The 26,593-nt window shown below is 33.5% G+C and overlaps 1 protein-coding gene and 1 long non-coding RNA gene across 2 annotated transcripts in view; one reads left to right on the top strand and one right to left on the bottom strand.

Moving 5' to 3' along the window:
- The window catches only part of LOC150108689 (uncharacterized), a 134,540-nt gene that overhangs the window by 55,925 nt on the left and 52,022 nt on the right, over positions 1-26,593 (top strand). The window lies entirely within an intron of this gene.
- The window catches only part of LOC150108690 (protein white-like), a 72,526-nt gene that overhangs the window by 38,345 nt on the left and 7,588 nt on the right, over positions 1-26,593 (bottom strand). The window contains exons 2-8 of the mRNA XM_090415362.1: positions 23,694-23,934; positions 12,747-12,982; positions 10,882-10,953; positions 7,774-7,872; positions 4,662-4,900; positions 2,944-3,046; positions 2,565-2,648 (exon numbers count right to left, since the gene is read on the bottom strand). Coding sequence (XP_090271488.1) covers positions 2,565-2,648; positions 2,944-3,046; positions 4,662-4,900; positions 7,774-7,872; positions 10,882-10,953; positions 12,747-12,982; positions 23,694-23,934 — 1,074 coding nt within the window. The remainder of the gene's footprint in view (positions 1-2,564; positions 2,649-2,943; positions 3,047-4,661; positions 4,901-7,773; positions 7,873-10,881; positions 10,954-12,746; positions 12,983-23,693; positions 23,935-26,593) is intronic.

The following is a 26,593-nucleotide window of genomic DNA, read 5'->3' as shown; positions in this document are numbered from 1 at the left end:
CCGAATGGTTGTCTCACACTGCATGACGAAAATCGTTTGCGACTAAATGGATTCGTATAACTTCGTACACACACGATATTACATTAATATTCCCGAAGCATGATATAGTGTGTTTGTGAATGACATGCACCATGATTTCATTTAAATTGAAAGGCACTTTGACTGCAGTTTACTGTAAATTAATGAAAATTATTTATTTATTTACATTTTTTCATCAAATATTGAATACTATTTTCTTTAAAGAATGCTGAAAAAAAGCTCGAGATTTAAATTAAATTTTCATCAAAATAATAAAATGGATAAAAATGTGATTGTCAAGAAACTGGACATGCAAATATCATTCGGGTACTTGTAAATTAATTTGGAATGTTTTAGGATGCGAGCTTTAAGTGGAATACTCATGTTTCTGGTATTTGCGTTGTATGTCATCTTGCAACGTCTGTCATCTGTCACCTTAGAACTGTTGTCTCAGAGAAGTTCATGATAAAGCTGCACTTTTATTTTTTTTCAAACAATTATACACGTGTGTACAGTATGGCATAGTTAGCTAGGTTGGCACATATGTGTCATTCTAAATAATTGTGCTTCAAGGGGAAAAAAAAATGTGAACGAATATTTCCCGAAGTATATGAACAAACAATAAAACTGTCTACTAAAATGATTATTTCAATTTGTTCATTTTTAAAACTTTTTTCCATTTTCTTTTACTATTATTATTATATTATATTTATTATTTATTTATTATTATTATTATTTCTCTGTGCGTGCGTGTGTGCGTGTGTGCGTGTGTGTGCGTGTGTGTGTGTGTTCTTTTCACTATTTTTTTCTCTTTAATTAATCAGCACAGGAAACAGCAAATTGAACAATTTAGTAAAAGCAGTAGCTCAAAATACATGTCAAGCTTAGAGGATAGGAGCATTTTTCTCTTCTACAGTAGTTCCACTCTTAAACTCGTTAGACTTTCAAAATCAAAATATTTTTCTCTCTCTTTGTAAAATCACAACACAAGCGTACACCCGTTATACAGTGCATTGAGTTCGGAACACTGTCGTGTAGCGAATCATTATTTTATTTATTTATTTTTAACTTAGATGCATGTAATGATTTAAGAACATTTTTAAGCAGTCATTTTTACGTCAATTACCCAAAGTAAAAATTTAGAATAATTTTTAATTTTCACAAACGAAAATTTTGTTTATTTTGCAAAATAAAAAAAATGTTTTTAACAACCTTTTGTTACAACAGTACTGTGAGGTTAATTTAGTGTGCGGCTTGTCTCAGCTTCGATACACCATCGTCACTAAATTTAATAATTTTAATCTTAGTACCTAATGTAGTACGTTTACGAGTTTTATGTTGAAGGTAACAACCCTTACTTTGATTTTTATCTGCCATTATTAACAACAATAAAATGAAATGATAGCTATAAACATTTTATAATGGCGCGCACACGCGCGCACACACACAGAGAGAGAGAGAGAGAGAGAGAGACTAGCAAAGACGTCGTACACGATGTTGAACAAGACGTCATCGTATAAATGAACGTATGAGCCGATTGTTGTAAAGCGAAACGTTATAAGTCAGGGCCTTAGTGTTCTTATTTCGTTCTATTGAGTTTAAACAGTCCAGTATAATATCCCATACTACGGAGAAGACGAAACTTAAGAATTATTAAAAAGAAGAGGTTCCAAGTCAGTGTAATATCGGTACACTGATTTACTCGATTAGTGAATATTTTTACTAACGATATATTTTTGATACTGTATTACTTGTATTACTTGTATCGTACTGTACTGTACCGTATTTTATATCCAGTGTTTAGAGATGGCGAATTGCGTACTGTCCATTCAGTGTTATTATGTTGCATTGCATATTGTTTATTAGGACGTGTTAATAATGATATTAGATACTTTTTTGTGGCTGTTAATTATACATTCTACGAATAGGTATTCTTCTCTGTTGCTATTTACTTCTTATTATATTTTGTTTTGAATATATTTTTCTTTTTCTTTTTTATAATAGTATTACTAAAATATTATAATTGTAATGCACGCTTTCTGTTTTGCATTACACTATGCAGTATTGCAAAGACTGAGTGCTGAAATTAGTAAAACAGCAATAGAAAACTTACTGGCCATTGTATTGCACGGATAGCTTATACATCTCGTTCTGTTTTATACTATACATTATTGCGCCATTTTAATTAAGTGTTGAGCATTTTTGTAAGCATTCTTCTATATTCAGTTCACTTTATTGTATATATGATGTATATTTAAATAAATAAAGTAACTGATTACTAATAGATAAACAAGTAGTACTTTAGTGTTCATTGACTAGTGTTTGACTCTTAAGAACTTTATTAGAATTTAATTTGAGATGAATTCTTAATAACAATAAATTAAAGCTGGGATAGAAGTTTAATATAGAATTAAAAGATGAATATTTAGCATCAGCGATGAAGGGAGACGTACTTCGGGTAATTACTAAGTTAGTAGACATACAAACCAAACACTTCTTTATAAATTATGATCTATTGTATTAAATTATATAATGGAATATCTTACTGTTGCACTGCTGTCGTCTGTCATATCCTTAGGAGCATCAAAACCTGCATTATACTCCGATGCAGAGAATGCATCACAAATTTTCTGTAAATAAAGTAATCAGTGTTAACAATCGTAATGATTTGAAAAGACATGCAATAATTATTATTATTCATCGAGACGTATCTTTATTAAACATAACTCATTTTGTTCACACGCAGAATTCAGCTATATACACGTAATTCATTAAATTAGCATTCATTTCCTTTAATCATTAGATATATACTGAGGTGGTTATTATTCGTTGACATTGTAGTAATAACAGGTGCAACATTTGTTGCTCCTTTGAGTTAATTTTTATAAATGATGAAAGTGAGGGGGGGGGAGGGAAGATACTTACTTCCACTTCCTTTTTACATTCGTTCTCTTGTCCTGGAGCTATGGCTAGTGTCTGGATATAGAAATCTGCAGGATTGAAGTTTGAAGGACAATTCAATCCCTGACTAAAAAGATAAAGAAAAAAGTCATTTCATGATTTATAGTTTTGTAACGTTCAGTAATATTGTTATGCTATTTAAACTGATTTTTAAATCGAAATATTCGTTATTCAAGCTAAATAGATTTGCTTTTATTAAAAAACCTTAAAAATGGTGTTAATATTAAGCATTAGGATAAATTAATAATAAAGATATTGTCCTAATGCGGACAATATTTTATTCATAAAGAAAAATGCACTTTGCATTAGTGAAATTACGAATATACCACTGAAGTTTTAGTTAATAATTCCTTCTTAAAAGCAAACTGAATTGCATTATAAACAATTCGAACTTGCGAACAATAAAAAAATAAAAAAAGTCATCCCCCATTATGATCGATTTGCTGATGATAAAAATTCAATTAAGATTTACTTCCGGTTATAGTTATTTTAATCACAAACAATGAAAATGGAACCTTGTTGTATCAAACAACGTTTTTTTATTATTATATGGAGATATATGAGACCTTTTTAGCTTAGCGAGGTGACAACCAAGTTGATAACAAATATTAAGGTTCTAGATGAAAAGAAATTTTCCTTTACTAGAGAAGAAAAATCCGTTAACATCGTCTGAAATGGGCTAACTCAGCCTTCATTTTAAAAGGCGAAGGATAAAGTTCTTCTCATCTTGGAAGGATTTCAAAACAGAAATCTTTTTCTGCATTGCAACCCATCCTAGCACTACAGTTATGCCTATGAAAAAAATAAACAAAATAAAATTAATTATCTAGGATTTTTTATTGGAAATCGATGGAAATCAGTGTTCATCCTTAGCGTATCCGATATCTAGGCTCATGTCTACTGATGATTTCGAAGAAATCGGGAGAGAGTATAGCAGACAAAATGATTTTTTGGGGGCGAGAAACCATTTACCTTAGTGAAACATTGACTAATTCGGTTTAAGCTGAAAAATAATCTAAAACAGTTCCTTTAGTCGACGACCAGAATCGAGCTAGAGAAACTTTTTATGGCCATTTCCTGAATCAAACTGTTTTATTCCAGTTGAAGTAAGCCTTTGTTTTATATTTAGAAGGAATCAATCGATTATGACGAGATGATGCCAGCCATTACGTCGTACCAAATTGCTTATTATTATTATTATTATTATTATTATTATTATTATCAAATTTCCACCAGGAGAAATAATTTCATCTTTGTGGAAACGGTATGTATTTTACGAATTATCGAAATCCATATTTATATGGAGTTCTATAATTCGTGAATTTCGATATTTCGCAACTACTATTGTGCTAAGCTCTTTTTTTTTTTTTGCATGTAAGGGGAAAACCGGAGCACCAGGAGGAAGCTATCCCCACAACAATAATTCTGAGACTTACTAACTCTATGCAGATATATACTCATATATATAAAAACACATAGTTAACTAATTACCATCTGGCGAAACCAATTGCGTACAGTGGACACGAAATTCACCATCCCTAACAAGACGACTTGTATAATTCTTAACAAACTCCGTTCAAGATCCCATATTTAAAATTATTCAATAAAACCTACTTTGAATTATTTTATTGTAAAAAAAACATTTAAAATTATTTGATTGAAATGAGTGCTTATTTCATTACCTTGCAAAGAAAGATAAAGCAGATGACGCTTTTCCAAAATACGCGGTTCTTCCCTCTGCCACCAGAAGAAGATGATTAAACATTGCGAAAACTTCAGACGATGGTTGGTGGATTGTGCAGATGACTGTCCTTCCTGCTGCAGCCATTTCTCGGAGAACAGCAACAACGCTTTGAGCCATGGAAGAGTCCAGCCCAGAAGTTGGTTCATCGCACATCATCAAGGACGGATTTGTCAGTACCTGGTTAGAGAAATCACTTGATTTCTTTTTGTAGTTGAATAAATAACAGTTACCAGAAATGAAGTTTCCTCAATATGTGTTTGTTTATTTCGATGTGTGAGGTGCAAATAACACGTTGTTGAAGTATAAGAATAATGCATAGTTGGATATTGAGTACTTATTCAGTGGTTAAAATGCTACAGCACTCTTTAACTTGTTTTTAAATTATATTGTTTTATTTTAAGAGCAGATTTCAAATTAATTACTAAAATTAATTGTTGCCAAATCGAAATTCTACAATGTTCAGCTCCGATCCAATCTTGGAAATAATAAAATAAAGAAATAGATATTATGTGAATCATTATTTATATAATTATTTATTAATTAATTCTCATCACTTAAATGGTTAATCATTATTATTCGAACTAAATATCACTTTAAGAATGCAGTTGGAGTTCGATTTTTGTGTGCGAAAATGATTCCATACCGTCTATAAGTGACTTTGCTATAAAGGAGTTGGTAAGGAAAGGGGGTGCAGAAATGCACTGGTGTCCAGAAGCTAAGGACGAACTACATTTTTACCTGTATACGAGAAAAGTATAAGACTACAGCCAAATGTGAACATAAATTTATTTCAACCATATTAATAAATTATATTAAACAAAAATGCGTTATAAATTTCATACAAATTAAATTGCACCTTTTTGACAAAAGTTACAAATTTTCTAAGGATGTAGTTAAGAATTAATGTACAATGCTTACAGAAAACTATGCAAGGAGACATTTCGTTATGGAATATGTCTACCCCGAACTACGATGCAGCCCTCACAGCGTCGTGCCATGCTTAGCACCAAGTGATTCAGGAGTTCTTGAGGTCACTCGATTCGATTAATATCATGGGTCTCCAGAAGTATCTCCACTGCTCGTGTACGATGAAGTGTGGCAATGTCATCCATAAAAATGTATTCATTGCCTACAGTACTACGGAACAATCAAACCTGACGTTGAAGAACTCCGTTGCGATATTTCACTATAGTTTCTTTTTTTTCCAGCACTTGTAGCCCGGTGTGTTCATTAAGTTTATTCCCTCCCACACCACGATCCCATCTATTCCTTTCGAAAACATTCTCAAGTTCTTGAAAAAAAGAAAAAAAAAGATGAAGTGTCGTTTAGAATCGGAGGAAAGACTAAAACGACTCTCATCTGTGAAGAGTCCATTAGCTCACTGGTGTGTCTTGTCCAATTGTTATAGATACAACACCACTGAAAATGTCCTCTGCGATGAGCTGTGTACAAGACTTTGATGCGTCGAGTACGTTTTGCTGTTATAACCGAAATCTGTCTTTATGCCCGTAGTAAAGCAAGGGTTTAGCAAATGTTTGAAACGAAACACATTCCAATATCAGTAATTTCTTGATGACTTTGAGACATTACAAGACATTCAGGTAACCTCTTTCCGCGCGATTCGAAAATTTGAACGTGTACCCGCTTTCTAATCGAAATCGTCAGTTACACAAATTGCCACAAGGTGATTCGTCTGAATATGTGGTTGTAATCTTCAGAAAGAGTTCGTCCTTAGATTTTGGACTCAGTGTAGTATTTAGTAATTTTTGATCGAGTGCTTTTCGAGATCCATGAAAGACTATTCCAAGATCAGAAGTTTTATATTCCAATGGTCATCCTAAAATATTCTATGAATATATCTAACTTTAAGTCTTAAAAAAATGTACAAAGCAAAATTACGATATTTGCTCTGCAACTCTGCTGTCACAGAAACTTTCGGTAATCGTAACAGCGAAGTAACAGAAGATAACTTTGGAAATCTTTGTGTGCTCTCTTTTTATTAGTTCATATTTAAAGGTTCCATTACAAGACAACATTATTTCAAAATTGTTGGCTTGCTTGAGTGGTATGTTGTAACCTGTGATATTAATAAATTGCAAGTCATGAGCTATGAGTCATAAGCTTAATTTACCAGAAAAAAAAACCTTCATTAGCTAAATGGACCGCATTCATATTATTAACTCAAAACGTTTCATGTTGTAATAGACTAATGCATTCCACCTAAATGTAAGTTACTGTATATATATATATATATATATTTAGAATTTAATGTGAAAGAACTTCTCCATCGGAGATTTCATTCTCTCCCCCTCCTGGCATTTGCCAGTACTCTTCCAAATCCAAATAAAACAATAATTTTGTAGGAAGTATGCGACCTTAAAAGAGTACTATTAATGCCTTATTACAAAGAAAGCTACCCTAACTTGACGTATCGTACTCTAGCCTTTGGTCTTAAACGTTAAGTGAAGCGATCATGCAGACTTCTCTGGATTCATTATAAAGCCTTCTAGGGATTTGTTTTTTTTAAAAAAAGCATGCTGCATTATGGAATGAACATTTTGAATATCTGCTGACACCATTTATTCCTCTCTGAAGTAAGCGGTTTGTTAATAAATGCATTAGACCAGCGATTTTCAACCGGTGTGCCGCGAGGGGTCTTCAGGTGTACCGCGAGATTTATGAACACAAATTAATTGAAAGAAATAATGTCGTAATTTGCGCATTTATTTATTAGTGTCTGGTCTTCCCTCTTCTTGACTGTGTAAATCAATCAAAATTATGCCTGTTTTTTGCCAGATCATCAAAAAAAATTAAAAGAACATATTTTTAGTGTGACGCAGAATTTTAATAATTAGTCTAGGTGTGCCGTATTATGGAAAAGGTTGAAAATAACTGCATTAGACAGTTCTTCATCTGTCTAATGCATGAAGAACTGCTATAGGAATATATAGGAAAATGGCAGATATAACGTTATTGCCGGAGTATAATGCATACATCACAAATACAGTAATTCAAAAGTAAAGAACTGGTGGTTACTGAAATCATCTTACCTCAGAAGCAAAAGCTAGTCTTTTCATTTCTCCTCCAGAGATGCCTTTGATGCGTCCAGGAATTCCTATCTTCGAGTTTTCACATTTTTTTAAACCAAGCTGAAAGAAAACCACGGATAAATTTCCCTAAGTGCAGGCTTTTTTTTTTTATGGAGAGTGAATGTAATGTTAATGTTAATTAATATTAAGGCTAATATTAATACTAATTAATATTAACATCTGTATAAATATTAACGTTAATAAAGTTTATATAATATTATCAATATTAACAGGAAAATGATATAAATATTGTCCTGTAGAATTAACGACAGGTACTCAAAAGATGAAAGAAACCAAATAGCACTAAACATTTTGAATGCTGTCATTTGCGACTTCATAGAGAGAGAGAGAGAGACAAGTGCAATAAATATAGTAGCTTCGAAATTTTTTTTTTCACTTTTGTTTTTTCCGTGTTCAAAGAGGTATTTGATTAATGAATTATTATACATTTCGGATCAGTTGTCTTCAAGAACTTAACAGCTACTAAGTAACTTCGAAGATTTTCTTTGCAAATCTTTTTGACAATTTTCACTTCCGATTATACGTGAAAGTAACGCAGATTTCATGTAATTTATTAAGACAAATTGAATTTGCCATGTGTTTTGCTACTTATAACTAGTAGCATTAAAGTAATAGAAAAAATATGCAAATACAAGGAGAATTTTAAAAAATGCCTTACGTGATAATGAAATTATCACGTAATGCATATCTCTGTTGATAATGAAACAACGAAGATGATTTTCTTTTTGATTGATTTACTAGTAAATAAGTTAATTACGCAGCTTATGTCCGCTAGAGCATTTAAACTTTGAGGCACAAAAAACAGAGAATATATGTAGAACTGCAAGGACGGATATTATGTAAAGCTAAGAAAATTGCTTGAATCAATGTTCAGGGGGGGAGGGAGAAGGGGGGGGGGGACTTGAAGGAAAATAATCTAATTCTGGAATAGGAAAATTTATTTTACTATGTACTCAATAACAGATCATGTAACGAAATAAAAGAATAAAAACAATAGCTGTCTAATGGATAAATAGGATAATTAAGTGCGAATTATGGATGAAGTGAAGATTATGGAAAATGCACAGAATTAAAAGCGGACAAGTTGCATGAAGCCTATAAAGTGCAAACTAGAAGAGTAATAGGCATGAGAGGAGGTGTAAAGCAGCTAAGAAATCCAAGGGAGTCTTCGGCGAACAAACTCCCTTGGGTTTCCCTTACTTTCAATAACTATGAGAAAATCATTCTGTGCGACAGAGTTGGTATTAGAATGAAGTATAAGTGTATACTTATACTTCATTCATTATACTTAGACAATTTGTGCTGTTATATATATATATATATAATATAACATATAATATATATATATATATATATATATATATATATATATATATATATATATATAACAGCACAAAGTGTATGTATGCTAAAATGAGACAATTTCATTCGACTGTACAAGACTCTGAGTAGACCACATCTGAACTACTGTGACAGGTTTGGTCTTGTGGATTTCTAGATGTGTAAGACTCGGAAAAGGTTCAGGAAAAGTTCAGATAATGTGCTTAATCCTGGCTGTTTTTTCGAAGTGCTGAGGAAGGCAAAGGAACAAGAGAAAAGAGGTCATTCCTAGAGATTGCAGAAATGTAATGCATAAGAGAGTGGGATAGGATCTTTTTTTTTTTTTTTTTTTTTTGTAGAGCGGTTGTGAATGGAATTGCATTAGCACATGAGACAGTAAAAAATATTGAACCAATTTAAGGCTGAGTATGACAAATATCGTGTCTCTTAGTCCTCACCTTCATTGACAAGTTTCTCGCCTCGAGGGAGGGGGGGATTGTGAAGTAATAATGATCATCTTGTCTCCAGCATTTTCACAATATGGTAATAAACATATTATCTCCGGTATTATTCTTTCTTTCAAATATACAGCCTTATGTTCTTCAATGGGTATAAAAAAAGTCAACGAATATTTCTTAAATCTATGGCTTCTAATATGCTATCATCATTTCCGACATTACAGACCTTTTGTTATTTTTTTTATGTGGTTCCTACCCACGAAAGGTTAATTGTATATTAACAGTATATTTGTACTGTGCGTGGGCTAAGGATTTTTTTTTTCATTTTTATCAGTTGCGTTTTTTTTTTTTTTTTACATAGTCTGGAAAACCTACTCTTAGAAACTAAACATGAAACCTTTTCAAACCAGTTCAGACCTCCAATAAGCGGAGCGGTGGTCTTACACCAGGCGATGAAATTCATCCCACCTATAGACAATCGTAAACATCCATGCCCGCAGCGGGATTCAAACCCGCTACCTGTTGGTTAGAGAGCGAATATGCTAACCATTCGGCAATATGTGTGTGTGTGTGCGTTTGCCTAAAAGCAAATCGAAGTATTACTATCAACTGAATGAAACATTTACTATGTTTAATAAAAATTATTCTTTTTCAATAATGAAATGATTATTAATGTATTGAATTCGTTTAAATTTAATGCCTTAATAACCATATAATATTTTCAGTGGGTTTTATTATCAATATTTCTCTAAGTCGGTAAATGATGTACCAGTTATAGTGACCAATGGAATTTAGTCTGTCGATCCTTTATGCATTCAAGAAACTCTCATTATTGAGTTGCTTTAATGATTGTAGAAATTTCATTTAGATGGAATTTTGAAAAGTAGCCTCTACTGATTTCATCTTTCCCAACCTAGAAACTCGATTCCTTGACTCCTTGACCACAAAACTTTGTATCACACAGTATTAGAATATTTCTGCTGCGAATATGTTTTATTCGTAAAAGGTTTTAATGTTCTAAATGCCTCATTTTACGATAATTACTTATCATTTAGATATATTAAATGTCTCATTATGCAAGTCTCCGTCTACTAGAGTGAATTACTCTTATCAATTTAACGCATTATTACTTTTAATGATAATTAAGATTAATCAGTATTCTATTTCCCCACAATTTGCTAGAATTCGGTATCTATTCATATTAGTTATTCCATTTTAAAGAAGCTAGTATTGCGATCAAATTACGAAGTGCACTAAAACCCACAAATACCTCTAATATGACTTCATCAACTCTTTCCATTCTCTGGCAGTATGTTAGATGTTTGTCCATTCGAAGAAGAGCCTGAAAATAAAAAGGTTGATTTAAGATTAGAAATTCTTGTATACTTTATGATAACGAAGATTTGTCATATATCTTAATGGATAAGTTAGCAGTCGCTACAAAAACTTTTGATCACTGATTAGGATGTTAATTTTCAAATTTTATTATTTGTTTATTTTTAGCGATCCTCCATATTTAGTCATTTTAGTTCTTTCTTTTTTGTATGGCAATCCAAAAATGATTATTTAATTAATTATGATACAAAAATAATTGAATGAAGCAAGCAATGGAACACTTGTGTTCCTTAAGCGTAAGATAGCATTGAAAACACGCACTGCTTTCGGGATGGCGAGATGGAAATGAAAACCATCGTGCAGTTTTTCTCATTCAGGCCTGCAAATGACCTTTGAAGTTGAGAGTTAGATATTAGGAAAGAAATCGAAGATGTGAAAGTCGGTCTTTGTGCTGAGAAACCAGTTGGTAACAACGTGTAATTCGTAAAGTGGATAATTTTCTGGGAAGCAAGCCCCTCAACAGGAAAAAAGAAGGTTACGTTATGAGATACAGACAATCAGAATGGTTACTCAGCCTGTTACACCAATTTTGTCTTTTAATGGAAATAAGGATGCCTCCAGGCCAAGAAGATGCAATCTCACTTCATTATCGAGCTGATGATTCTTCACTGTTCGAGTCATCGAGCGCAATACGTCAACAGTAGTATGAACTAAGTATAAACTAGAATGAAAGCAGACAAACTATATATAACTACGAAATTCAATGTGGATTGCGAAAACAATGTGTAATTTAGTAGCAAAATATCCTTTTTATTCGGGGGGAAGTGTTCACGTGGTTCGAGATGCATCATTCTACGTGCTTTCTAAAAATGGACGAGCATGCAACACAGGATATTATTCTGTCAGGTATAGTTCAATATCCTGTGTTGCATGCTTGTCCATTGACATATTGCGCTCGATGACTGTGCTTTTCATCCAGTCTAACATCATTCTGAAACTATTTTGAAGGCCGGTAGCTGTTGTCATTGTAGCGTCTACAGATGCGCGCCAACAATTACACTTTCTTCTCACTGACGTTTTTTTCCCTGCATTCCATATTCAGGCAGTGAAGCAGCTGACAGGAAGATAAATTAAAAATTCGATAATAACCATATTGAAATTAAACCATGAAATTCCTATGAACATAACTAGCCCATTATTAAGGAACTAAGTGTATGAATTATCCAAGTTTTAATAGTAACAGTGGACTCACTGAAGAAGTTAAGCTTTATCAGTTAACATGGTGGGTGTTACGTGGAAATGTCTCTAGATTTATTCTTTTACTATTCTAGTAATTGTTTACACATGAATAACGAAACAGTAATTTTTTTTAAAAAAAAAAGTGCGCAAATATGTAACCAGTAGATTACTAGAAAATTATATGTCGCATTTTAAACTTAGAATAGTTCAGAACATTTTACTTGGGATGAACTAATTATTCACTTGTTGACTAATATACTTAATCTAACATTGGATTTGCCCAAAGAAAAGATAGCTTAATGCCATTAAATAATCATTGCTCAATTAATAAAATGAATTATTTACAATTTTTTTTATTCAAAAGTGCATTGGATAGGACCTTGTAGTGTTTTTTCCTTTTTTTTTTTTTTGGAGGACAACTTAAGCCATCAGTATACCTCTAACTTTAACAGGTTCTCTCATAAGCAGCTCTCAATTTGACGCGGCTAGCTCACCGTTACACTAACTTTTATCACGTGTAGTTTGATAAAAATTACAATAATCTTGAAATGTTTCTTTTACCTGAAATGTTAAGTGCTCCCGTACCGTAAGGGTTCCCACAAACAGATCATTCTGTTGTACATATGCCATCAGGCGAATAAACGATCGATTTCTCTTCTGTCCATTCACCAGAACGCAGCCTGATACTGATACTGTTCGAAGATTTCTTCCTGTTAACACGTTCATGAGAGTAGTTTTCCCAGCTCCACTTCCTCCCATTATTGCCAGTAACTGACCGGGAAGAACTTCTCCGCTAACTGAAATAATAATAATAAAAAAATCGGACATTATCTATTACTACAAAAAATATTTTGAAAGTGAGAGAGAGAGAGAGAGAGAAAAGCAGTATATAGTTCTATCAGCATAACCTGACTATCTGTTCGAAAATGAATCGTGAAAGCTTCATATATTTTCTTAGTTTTTTTTTTTTTTTATTGATAACACAATATGATACGGGATTTTAAGAATGAATCTCTACTACAGCTTAGTAGAGATTTTCCTGTCATCATTTCGCGATCCCTTAATATTATGTATTCAGTAGTATTGACGATATCATTTTGTTCGAAAGACCTGGGTTTGTATCCCGTGTAGCACGTGACGAATCTTTATAAAGGCTTTTCAATTAAAGATGAATAAACTGATCTTATATTGGAACGTTTTTCCTCCTTGATGAAAACTCGTTTTATTCCGCAAATCGGCCCGAAGAACACACACACACACACACACACACACACACACACACACACACACACACACACACACACACACACACACACACACACACACACACACACACACACACACACACACACACACACACACACACACACACATGATATACTGGCTTCAGTCTTAGTTGCTTCGGCTGCAATCTGAAGTAATAACAATGACAACAACCGTTTAATGTTATTCATTCCAGTTAGTAAAGCAGTCCGATGAAAGCTCTGGTTACGTAGATTTAAATATATATCTATAATATTTCTTTTTCGGAGAAAAATGTTTTATTTTTTAGAAGAAAGCGAATTGAAGAGCAGCTTACTAATCAAATATGGCAAAACTGTTGCCATATCTGGTCTCCAGATTCCCCTCTCTTTTCCTCACCTTTTCTCCTCTTCCACCTCTCTCTTCTTGCTTGCATTCTGGATTACATATTTTCAGGATGTTCCAAATATAGTGTAGGGATCCAGAACTTACCTGAGCTGGTGCCAGCCAATATGCTCAATAAATTAGGGTTATCTTCCGGAACTAATTTCCCACACGTACAGTTCGGTATCGGTCACCTGTGAGATCCTGTCGCAGTTTAAAGAACAAAGCAGATTATAGACACACCAGCGCAACCACGCGCTAGTGTGTCTATATCTGTGTGTGTTTGTCTATGTGTCTATATCTGTGCGTGCGTGCACGCACGCACGCGCGCACACACACACTATTTATGGAAAAAAAAGGTGCTCTAATTTTACAGTGTATGCCTATTTGACAGCAATAGCAAGCACGATATTTTTACGTACACCAATTTGATATCTTAATATTACCTTATCAAACTCGAAAAAGGGTCTTAAATGGAATAGCGACTGTTTTCACCCTATTTACCATTCAATTGTTACTTATTTGAACATCACCATTTTTTTCTTTTTTTTTACGTTTCTCTTGTTACATTTCTTCTCTATCATTTTACTGTTATTTTCTAGTTCCTTTCGTATCGACGATTAACTACAGGACAACCGATTTATTATATTCCTTAAAGATTATTTAAGGAATATAATAAATCGCTTTTGAGTGTGAGCAAATATATAATACTTGAGTGTGAGTAAATATATAAATATAGCCAGCCCAGCCTGGCTGGCCGAGTGGTTAGCATCTTGTACACTTTTTCATTAAGCTGTATAACCACTTGTACATTGATTGCTTTATACTGTAATTAGTTGTAGTTTTGTGAATAATATTGGTCAATTATAGAGGTTGTAGTTTAGTTCCATGTGCCAAAAAATGACAATAACAGTCTATATCGTGGAGGAGTTTAATGACATTTTACTTATCCAATCGGTAACCTCAATTCTCTGCCAAAATGTAACCCTCTCCTTTTATGTTAAAAAACAAACACTACATATGTATATAGGAAGCAGCATTCCAAAAGAGATAATAATGAAGCAATAAACCATGTAATGAGATACTGCAAAAACATGTTTTAAAGTAATTATATGTATAGAATATGTATGATATGTAACGTAGTTATATGTATATGTATAATTTGGTCATAAAATATGACCAAACCTTCATATTTTAAAACAAACATTACATGGGTTTAATAAAGAAGTGTTATCTAACATGACATAAAAATATAGCACAAACCCAAGAAGGAAGCGGTAATATATTACCAGCAAATACCTAAATATAATTACATATAGAAACAAATAGGATTTATGAAATAGTCATTTAAATGTTAATATAAATGATTAAGATAGAATGATATCAATATGTTATGTATGACACACTGAAGAAAAAATGCTCAGATGAAGTATAAGGACTTTAGGAAACATTAGGCACTGAGCTGATTATCATGTAAAAAAGATTGTACAAACACAGATTATATACACAATGTGAAACTATAAAGAAATGCAAAGAAAAATAAAAATTAGAATGAGCATACTACGTACAGAATGGATATAATTGTAAATAGATGTATATATATTTATTCAGATTCAGATTGTACATAGATGCTTTGTTGTTAATAAAATATAGATGGCCGAGTGGTTAGCGTGTCCGCTCTCCAGCCAAAAGTCTGCGGGCTAGAATCCCGCCGTGGGCATGGATGTTTGTGATTGTGGAAATACTAGTGGTGGTGGTCGGCGGTAGATGGCGTTGCTAGAGTTGCGGTCACTTGGTGGATTGAGCGTAGAGCAGAAGTGCCCTCCCTCAATAAGTCCTTGGACTCCCTGGAGGTATCAAATAATAATAATATAAATATACGTTGAAGCAGATGTCATTCTTTTTATCCCTAAGTAATTTTTGAAAATTGGTGGGTAGCCAATCTTTACTCTTTCACATTCACATCATTCACAGTTTCACACGAGATGAAGGTATTCAAAGAGCTTTTATTTCTGTTCCTAATAAAATTACAAAGATTTTACTGTACCAATAACCTAAAAGATGTGCAACACCATTTATAATTATCTAAACCATATATCAAGCATATTATCTCTAAGAGACCTCAAAAACAAACAACCAAAAACGAAAAACAGACTTAAGACTACATTCCTTACTTTTGCAGAATAAAGCAGAATACGAGTTCCTTGTAAAGTGTTGGTGGTTAATTATTCTCTCTGACACTTTTTAAACAAATCACTCTTAAAGTGATATTTCAGAAAAATATTTATAATTAAGTATATTTAATATAATTAAGTACACTTTATCTAATGTTAAATATACTTAAATATTTAAAATATTTCCAATAAATTACTTAAATATTTAAAATAAAGGACTAATCTTCGTTAGACTGGTGAAAAATCCTCTGAAAAAAAAAAAAAGATATAATAAAAATTAGATAAAACAGATGTGCCAGCAAAGGTTGGTCGATTGGTAGAGCCTCTGCTACTAATGGCTCACGCAAAAGTTAAGCAAGTTTGAGCGCAGCTAGTAGTTGGAAGGCATTCAATCGTTCGATGCTGCTGGCACACACTCTCCCTTAATGAGTCTTTGGACTCCCGGGAGGTGTTATATAATAATAATAATAATATTGTTATTATTATTATTATTATTATTATTGATATAAGAATAAGCGTCTGTTGTTTATGCTTATATCTGTATGAACAACGTCTGTTGTTCATTCCATTCATGTCGAAAATAACGGAGAAAGTCATCAACAGTCGTCAACTCTGTTGCTATCAGTAGCTCGACTATCAATATGGATCCTAAATTTGCGAATTAACACTGGCTATCTCCATTAACATTATACATGTTGAATACTAACAATGAAAAACGTTTGAGAAAATCTTGTGGTTGACCTTGGCATTTCTAGTATATCTGATTGCGTTTGAGGTTTAATTATTAAACCATATTGTTAAATCACATTATGTTTGTTTTTTTTTTCTTTCCGCTTTCTTTCAACTGGGTCACTAGTTTCCTCTCTTATCATTCAATATACGTTATGGTTGATGACTCGGGGGCGGTTGTGAAATGGGTGTCCTCTCTCAATGAGTATTCGGACTCCTTGGAGGTGTCACGAAATAATAATAATAAATAATGACTTGCTATTTTCAGATTTTCACACTAATGCCCGAGCTTGAATACCCTGCAATTTTACTCATGCTCTTTCTCCTGAACATACATCACGTTCTCTCGCTGACCAGAAATCCAATTTATAATTTTGCAGACGAAAGCATACTCAATTTTTTTATTTGACAATCTAGTAATCAAACATCAATCTTCAATGTCTTTCATAACTACTGTTTTAAACATTGATCTTTTTGACATTTTCCACTTATCTGGGAACAATCTTGTGAAATTAATTGCTACTAAGCACTGTTCTCTTTTATTTCTCACAAGAAAAATTTCCAATCACCTCGTGTTAGACCTGATTCTTTCTTTGGATGGTATATCCCTATAATTTTCCTGTCACAAGCACATCATCCCTTCTCATCATAACAATTGCTTACATGATTTAAATTTCAAATTCACAGATTTAGAATACTGTTCTCGCATTTCAGGTAGTGCACAAAAAATCTCCCGAAAATGCTTTATATAAGCTATACAAAGAAGGTTATAAAAGGGTAGGTTATAAAAGACTGCTCTCTCTCTCTCTCTCTCTCACTTCATTCATTTCCCCGTAGATTAATGTTTCTGATTTATCTCTTTACTAAAGGATTTTCAACGACAAATTAAAACTGAACTGAACTTCCTCATTCCTGAACGTTCCCTAAATATGAAAGAAAGAAAAAAAACACACTTTAGGCTGATTTTCAGATTTTCAAACATATCGACCAATGTCTCGTCTTCTTTCATTCTGTCTACTTCCGTTTTCCAGCAGATTTTTTTTTATCACATCATTTGTGATATCTCCATTAACATTATACATGTTGAATACTAACAATTAGTCCTTTAGAAAAACAGTGCGAGTGAAGTCTTGACTAAACACTTTCTGCTGTTGAAGAACGCGTAGAATTGTTAGATATATCAAGGAGAAAAATTCTTTATTTTTCTTAAATTTTAGGTAATATCTTCCTAAAATGTTTAACTGTCAAAAATCTATACACATATCGATCTTTATTTATTTATTTATTTTATTTATTATTTATATCTATACAAATTTATTCAAGATTTTAAATTTAAGAAACTTAACGACATTGCGAAAACCCTATCAATTGCTCAATCCAAGAATTACCATACGGAACTGGGTATGTGTAATTTCTGTCTCCATCCATGTACATCTGAAATAGATCTGAGATTGAATCCCTATCCTCATTCCTTATTATCTAAATGTACTCCTCCCTTAGTGACACCGTAGGTATCTAACTTAAACTGTATTCAAAATTCAGCTCATAGTCTTTTAAGTGAAAGCAACATTTTCTGTTATTCAGTGATCTGAGATTTCTTAGTTTCAGATCCCAATGATTAAAACTGTACTGCACCACACACACACACACACACACACACACACACACACACACACACACACACACACACACACACACACACACACACACACACACACACACACACACATTTTGTTCTGGTCTTGAATTAAGACCAGAACAAAAACTTCATTTAAGCTTAGATGGCTGCAGAATGAGTCTGGTGGAAATAATTAGGGCACCAATTAAATCAGGTGTGTGTGTGTGTGTGTGTGTGTGTGTGTGTGTGTGTGTGTGTGTGTGTGTGTGTGTGTGTGTGTGTGTGTGTGTGTGTGTGTGTGTGTGTGTGTGTGTGTGTGTGTTTTAGGCCTATTTGCCTGTTTTTCAAAGGGAAAGACGTTCAAATTGACAGAGAGAGAGAGAGACTGCAGTTTCCTCATAAGTCCTTGTAAAGTGTCTAAAAATTCTGTCACCGACAAGACTGAATGAAGATAATGTCAAATCTTGTCATTCACAATCTTTGACAGGATGTCAGATATTGTGACATTATCTGTCCTATATAACTGATCTATTGTGAAATCACTCAGCCATTAATGAAATCTCGAGATATAAAGAGACCGAAAGATAGAAGCAAAAGGTAATTAAAAAGTAAACAGTGATTCACCAATCGTTTTCTCTCTCAATTTTCCTTGGTTCAGTGGATTTACCGTGAAGTTTTTTCATGTATATATATATATATATATATATAACTAAACAGTTATTTCTTGATTTCTTGAATAATTTAGCAGAATGAAATCGCTCATACAATACCGCATCGAATCACGAAAATTGAAAAAAAAAAAACATAATAAAGTCTAGCTTTTGTCCAGTGTCCAAAAGCTAAGGACGAACTACATTTTTAATGTATATGAGAAAATTTTCATGACTACAGTCAAATGTAAACATAAATTTATTACAGTATACTAATAAATTATATTACACAAAAATGTTTTTTTTATAAATTTCGTAAAAATTAAATTTTAATACGGTTTTGGCAAAAAGTTAAAATTTCCTAAGGCTGTAGTTAAGGAATTAATGTACAGTGATTACAGAAAACCATGCGGAGAGACATTTTAGTATGGAATATGTTTACCTCGAACTGCGATGCAACTCTCACAAGGTCGTGTACCATGCTTAGTACCAAGTGATTCAGGAGTCCATGAGGCAAAATGGTCCACTCATTCTTCAAGGCAAGGATAAGGGTTTGTTTGCGTCCCAAACATGTTCTATACAGCTGAGATCTGGTTAGCATGCTGGCCACTCAATTCGCGTGGCCAGTACCGAGCACTTGTAGTTCGGTGCGTCCATTAAGCATAATACCCCCCCCCCCAGCACACACACACCATGACCCCAGCACCGCTGTACCTATCCCTTTCAAGAACATTCTCGCGATGGTAAGCAGTACCACTTTCACGCCAGATCAAGTATCGTCCAAAATCGGAGGAAAGACTAAAACGACTCTCATCTGTAAAGAGTACATAGCCATTCGTGTCTTGCCCAATTTTTATGGATACAACACCACTGGAAACGTGATCTGCGATATGCTGTGCATAAAAGGAAGCAGACTACAGTTCTTCGGGCGTATAGGCATACTTTTCGCAGACGTTTTGCCACAGTTTGTCGAGATATCCACGTACTATGCTTGAATGGAGCCAACTTGCATGCTGACCTGCAATGCTGCGTCGATTGTGTTTTGCTGTTGAAACCAAAAAATCATGCTCCGTGATAGAGGAACAACTTAGTTGACGTGGTAGAACGTCTGTAACACATTCCGTTGATTCGAAACGCTGCCCAGAGCCTGGATGCAAAGCTATGTGAGATTCCAAACATTCTGGCAATATCAGTAATTCTGCGGTCTTCTTCAAGCTTTCCAATAATTCACAAAGAAATCATCTAGATGATGTCTTTGAGACATCAAAGTTTGCAACTTTATTCCTACAAAAAGAGCTTCTTTCAAACATAATTCGCTTAGCGCAGTTTTTAAAAAAATTTTTTATACTGTTATACTGTCTACGTGACCCGTTTGCGCACGATTCGAAAATTTGAATGTGTACCCGCTTTCTACTCGAAATCGTCTATTACGCAAATTGCCACAAACTAATTCGCCTGAATTTCTGGTTGTAATCTTCAGAAATAGTGTTCGTCCTCAGGTTTTGGACGCCAGTGTAGTTTAATGGATAGGCTTTTATTTACGTGCAAAGTTTATAATATCGCAGTCTGTCCAACTTGTAAATTTATGCATAAATCATTTCAGCACACTGACAATATACTTCCAGTGTTACTTGAACACTGATTAGTTTCTTACTTCCCCTTCCATGGATTCAGAGTCGCGTCCTACATTTGGGAATCCATTACTGAGAACAGCATTTGGTGGTCATCATTGTGGAAGAAGCCCATTTTATAATAAAGACGAAAAAATCATGCGGATGTTATCTGAAGCGACTGAAAGGGAATACAAAACTTCGTGTATTTTTTAGGAAAAAAAGAATACATTTAGCAGAAATAAAAACCCTACCAAAATTTATTTTTTTAACTGGAAGCCATAATAACAAGTTAACAGTGGAATGTATGTTTGGAAAGAAAATGAACAGTTGTCTCTCATTTTAGTGATTCTGACATTTCCATTCATATGCATCAAATTGATATTTCAAGTCTTGCTTACTTCAACAAGTTTCTGAATATAATTTCTTAGTTATTTGTTTGAATATATCTTAAAAATAGGCGAACTTTAGAAAGCAGAACATATTTCTGGTTATTCCTCTTGAATAACCAGAAATATGTGATATGTATAAATGAAAGTGATATGTTTAGCAGCTAAACATATCACTTTCATTTATAACCTCGAACTGGATTTTCTCCTTTTGATCTAATAATGCAGCAGTGAGATGACCTGTAAAATATACATGAACAGAATAACCGAATACTCTCGATCTCCATTTCACACGAGATCATTTACCGTAACAGTTAAGCCTGTGGAATCTAGTAAAAAATAAATAAACTAAATAATAAAATTATTTATTATTTTATATTTCTTCTGGATGACTATTAATTAAATAATTCCTCAGTGCTAAGGCTCTCTCGTTTACACTCGGCCTTCAAAAACTAAGCCGATATTTTTCCATTGACGGTATCTTGTTATTGCAGAATGACACTCTGTGTTGTGCTACTCGATAAGAGCTTAGCAACAACTGTTAAGTTTTGTGTGCGTTATGTATTAATTCATTTTCATAACCTCTTATATTTTTGCTCAACTGCTCTGTACCTTCTTTATAATTAGAAAAGTCAGGACTTCTGCTCTAGGAAAAATTAATCTGATCTTATTCTCTACGAAATTCAGTGACGTTACTTTGCTGCAAAAAATCTCTTGGCTTTTGTAGCAACGTACTACTACTTACAAACTTATTGAACATAGCCTACTCAGAATGTTATTCAAATTATGTATGTTCAATATGATTCACTGTAATAATATTAAAGCTCAAGAATGATTAAAAATGATATCCCTCCCCCACCCATTCAATCTTGCTACGGACTGTGATGTTTGACCGAGTGGATAGCGTCCCCGCTTGTGTAGACTGTGAGTTTGCGGCATGAATGTTTGTGACAGTTTTTAGATGACAGATGAATTTCATCCTTTGTTATGAGATCACCACTATGTTAATTGGAAGCCTGAAGCGGCTTGGAAAGGTTTCATGTTAATACGTAGGTCACCTATACTACTACACATAGAATAACAATTTATTATTTGAAAAATGGTAGATGGCGTTGGTGTAGTTGCGGTCAGTCGGTGGATTGAGTGGTGGAGACAGAGTCGTAGAGCAGCTGCCCTCCCTCAATGAGTCTTTGGACTCCTTGGAGGTGTCACATAATAATAATAATAATAATAATAATAATAATAATAATAATAATAATAATAACAATAATTTACATCTCAATCTGAAAGCAATTAATTGACACTGGGCTAATTTCCTAGCCTTGGATAACATCAAATTCGCTTAATGTGACATTGAACAATTTCATTACGGTCTGTCGTACAAATTAACTTCTAGCTTTTGAGTAAAGGCACATGGGACAGTTATAAAACTGTGAGATTATATGCTTGTTAATAGTGCAACGAAAGATAAACGGAATATGACTAAAATAGTAGATATAACTGAAAAAATGCGATTTAAGTAGTTAAAAATAAAAATATATATATATAAAAACACTGAAATGTTATTTCCGCTTTCTTACAAACATTCTAAGTCTACCCTGCTTTATCTGAAAAGCCGCAACGAACCCATGAAAAATACGACCACAAAAAAGCATGTTCAGACAGCAGCATAGGAAAATGACGGTCAGTAAACGAACCGATTTCTGCTGTGTGATGAGGTGCTATTCTCACAGTATTTTATTTGTTTATCATTCAGAAGGGAAGTTATCAGAAGCAAACTTCCAAGATCTTCAATGCAAGAGAAGCAAACTTCCAAGATCTTCAATGCAAGAGAAGCAAACTTTTAACAATTCAGTTGCTATTAATAACTTATTATTCTAAGTTAACTAAAAATAATAACGAATATTGCAATAAAAATCTGGATATATTTTCTTCGTTCGTTACCAAATTTGAAATAAGATAGTTTATTAGAATGTTTCGATCAAATTAAATTTTCTTTCACACTGAAAGCTTCGCATCATATATGACAGCATATATTTATGGTAATCAATTGAATTTTTCTATTCTTATTATTTTCGATGATGATTATCATGTGATACAGTAGGAGGTATTACTCCTCTTTTGTACTGAAAGCCTTGATACTGTCATGGAGGAAGGTTAATTACAGTTCTAACTTAACATGGCCATGCTAGACGAAAACACTAAGTGATATACACGCTTAGTGTTTTTCATTGATCCATAGGTAGAGGTAACTCAGCTCAGCGGTTGTCATAAAAAATATCTCTCCTTTTGCAAACTGTCTTAATATCAGTCGTTGAAAATATTAGCTGATCAGTAGACAATTTTAACTACAGTATGAAAATCAAGTAATTTACTTGTGCGCCTATTCATAAATGCTGCCATAGGTTAAAATATCTGTTTTTTAACCTATAGCAGGAAAACTACACATTTGCCTTTTATTGGTTAAAAAACGCTGAATTCTTGTCGAACATCAACTGTACACTAAAACCAAATTTAATAAAATTCTAATGGGAAACGAAGGTCACGAGTCAATTGTTAATTCTCATTCGCCGTTTTCTTTCAACTGAATTTTGTTGTATTTATAATTCTTCAAAAATAAATCTGTTAAATAAAAAAAAAAAGTTAAAATATTTTCATGTGAAATTTTCAAAACAACCAAAAAAGAGGAATAGAGATTCTTCCATTACTTACCATTTCTCAAAATCTGTTTCTCTGTTGGTTTACTCTTTGATCGACAACAAGAACATGTTTCATTATTTACAGTTGTTGCAGTGACATTAATATTATGCCACGATAACGTTGTTTGAGTGATAGCTTTGATCTTTTTTGAATTTGAAAAATTTATGGTGTCTTTTGCTATCTCCTCCACTGGAACCACAGTTACTTCCTCACACCTGTAAGCAACCCCTTCTATAGATTCCGTATTAAGCATCTGATACGTAAATTTTGGATCGTCGAGTTGGAAGCACTCACTATCACCAACACAGACACAGCAAAAGAGAGAGAGAGAGAGAGAGATTTGACGAGATACTTCTGTATTTAAATATAGATTTGAACGTCTTCATGCAACCATCCAATCACTGTTTACATATCCGGATTTTAAAAATGAATAGATATAAGAATATTATGCAAGTCTCTCTCTCTCTTTCTCTCTCTCTCTCAAATTTCACAGCTCATGCTATTTAATTATCTTGATTTTTTTTTTTTTTTCTCTGAGGTATATCCTGAATATCAATTATAGCTTTGTCATAATGCAACTTCACAATCTAACGTCAACAAACACAAATTATGAAACTTATTATTATTCCAACCACAACTTTTATTTTTCACGCTGACGTTCAATGATGACTGCTTTTACTCTTGGACTCCTCTTAAGCGGATTTATGAAATCTGGATTTTTCCATTTTATTACTCTATCGTTTCTGCTGTATATAATGACACGGAATGTTTTCACAGGAGAACAAGTTGTAATTGGTGAAAGCATGTTGTAAAACAACGAAATATCGCAATATCATTCAATAATCTGTATTTAAATCAATAGCAAATCTTTGCAACTTAAAACAATAATTCGATTTTCTAAAATGTTTTTTCTGATTTTCTCAAACTATTCCCGAGTAAATGGATATGATTTAAACAATCACACCAACTAGTCAGAATAATTTCTATAACACTCAAAACGGACAAAACACTCAAAACTTTAGAAATAATTAAAAGTTTTTAAATACCATATTTAGTATGTTCTGTAAAATGATAAAACCCGTAATGCGGTTTATGCTTATGCTAGTGTTGTACTCTTATAAATGTAGAAGATAATAAATAAAATGATAATGCGCTATTGAATTTATCCAGTATAAAAACATGCAGTGCTTCTTCTGTATGAAGTTTTTGTGTGAAATTATGGCAGAAGCAACTAAGGCTGTCTTTTTTATGGTATGAATAACCCAAGTTTCAGAGAGGCAGAAACCTTTACACTTTTGTATTGGATGGTCCTTTGAAAAGTCCTAGAAAGATTCCCCATGTCCTAGATTGAATTTGAACCAGGTCTTTACAACTGAAGTGCATTTGTGTCCAATACGGAGACGCACGACGACACGGTGGTTATGCTAAAACTTTCTATTTAGAGATCAGTGTCAAATCGTGTAGTGGATGAAGTACACTAATACTCGGGAAATGGATAATGGATAATGGAATGGAAATGGATAATGGAATGTGGAAGAGAATGGCACGGTAAAATAGGGAGTATTTTACCACTGGAGAAAAATGGAGTTGAATGGATTTCGTACTACAAAAAAAGTTCTTGACTGATCAGCAACAGCATTGCAGTTCTTTTGACGTTACAGAATGTGCTCAGAATGAAGATTTATTATGTAGTAGTAGTAATCCAGAAGAGATTCTTCGAGAACATAAACTATAAGAACCTGCGACGATATTTTAACAACACTATTGTTTTTGAAAAATATAGTACAATCGAAAAACAGAAAGTTTTGCAATACAACATGGGGAAATGAAAAAAAGAAAAAACAGCATAAGAAGAGTTAACCCTACAAAATGCTCTCACACACAAGCAGTTCGACAAGTGCACAGTCCAGATACATATCTGATTCGTCCTTTCTAGCACAAATAGATTAGCACCGACTTTGGAAGATTTTCAGCGGAGATTAGGTCATTTTCATACCAGTAATATCGAAAACCAACAAACTCAACAGTTGTCGCATTTGCTAGCCTCGTTGACAGAGTGGAAAGCCATAACTATCCAGCCAACAAGTTGTCAGTTTTAATTTCATTATAGGCATGAATGTTTGCGAATATATTTGGGTGGTAGACGATTTTTCATCTCTCAGACCAGCACTGTATTTTTTTTTGGAATCCTTGAGTTTCTTGACAAATTATTACGTTCTATTTTACGCTAACCACTCGGTTAGCGTAAAATAGAAGCGTATCCGCTAACCGTTACAGAATGTGCTTAAGTTAGCGTATCCGCTCTCCAGCCAAAAGGCTGCGGGTTCGAATCCCGCCGTGGGCATGGATGTTTGTGATTGTCTTTGGAAATACTAGTGGTAGTGGTCGGCGGTAGATGGGGTTGGTGTAGTTGAGGTCAGTTGGTGGATGGAATCTCGGAGAAAGAGCTATAGAGCAGGTACCCACCCTCGATGAGTCTTTGGACTCCCTGGAGGTGTCTAATAACCACGCTACCGGCTTAGACGTCTATAGACGTTCAAGTTATCATGGATGCGAAGTGCATATTAAAATTGTAATACCATTGATATTACATTGAAATATATGATGGATACGAAGCGTATGCGGATGCGTATTTGATCTATAATGGCCGGTAAGGTGGTTTTAATAATTATAATTATTATTAGACAACTCAAATAATAATAATAATTATTATTATTGTTTCTAGAGCAAGCAAACCGAATTATCTATTCTTGGACTATCCATATTGCTAGATATATGATGAGTTTTCAACTTTCCATAGGTGAGATTCACATTTTCAACAAATAAATATAAGAGCCGTCGCGGATGACACAGCAATCACCTGCATACATATCAGAGATTATGGTATCGTGTAGTTTCGCTGCTACTTTCAT

The sequence above is a fragment of the Typopeltis vanoorti genome, chromosome 3, assembly GCF_054136105.1.
Source record: "Typopeltis vanoorti isolate ZY-2024b chromosome 3, IOZ_Tvanoo_1.0, whole genome shotgun sequence".
Lineage (NCBI taxonomy): Eukaryota > Metazoa > Arthropoda > Arachnida > Uropygi > Thelyphonidae > Typopeltis > Typopeltis vanoorti.
The sequence above is the reverse complement of the archived record's forward strand: the minus strand, read 5'-3'. Positions and strand labels throughout refer to the sequence as shown.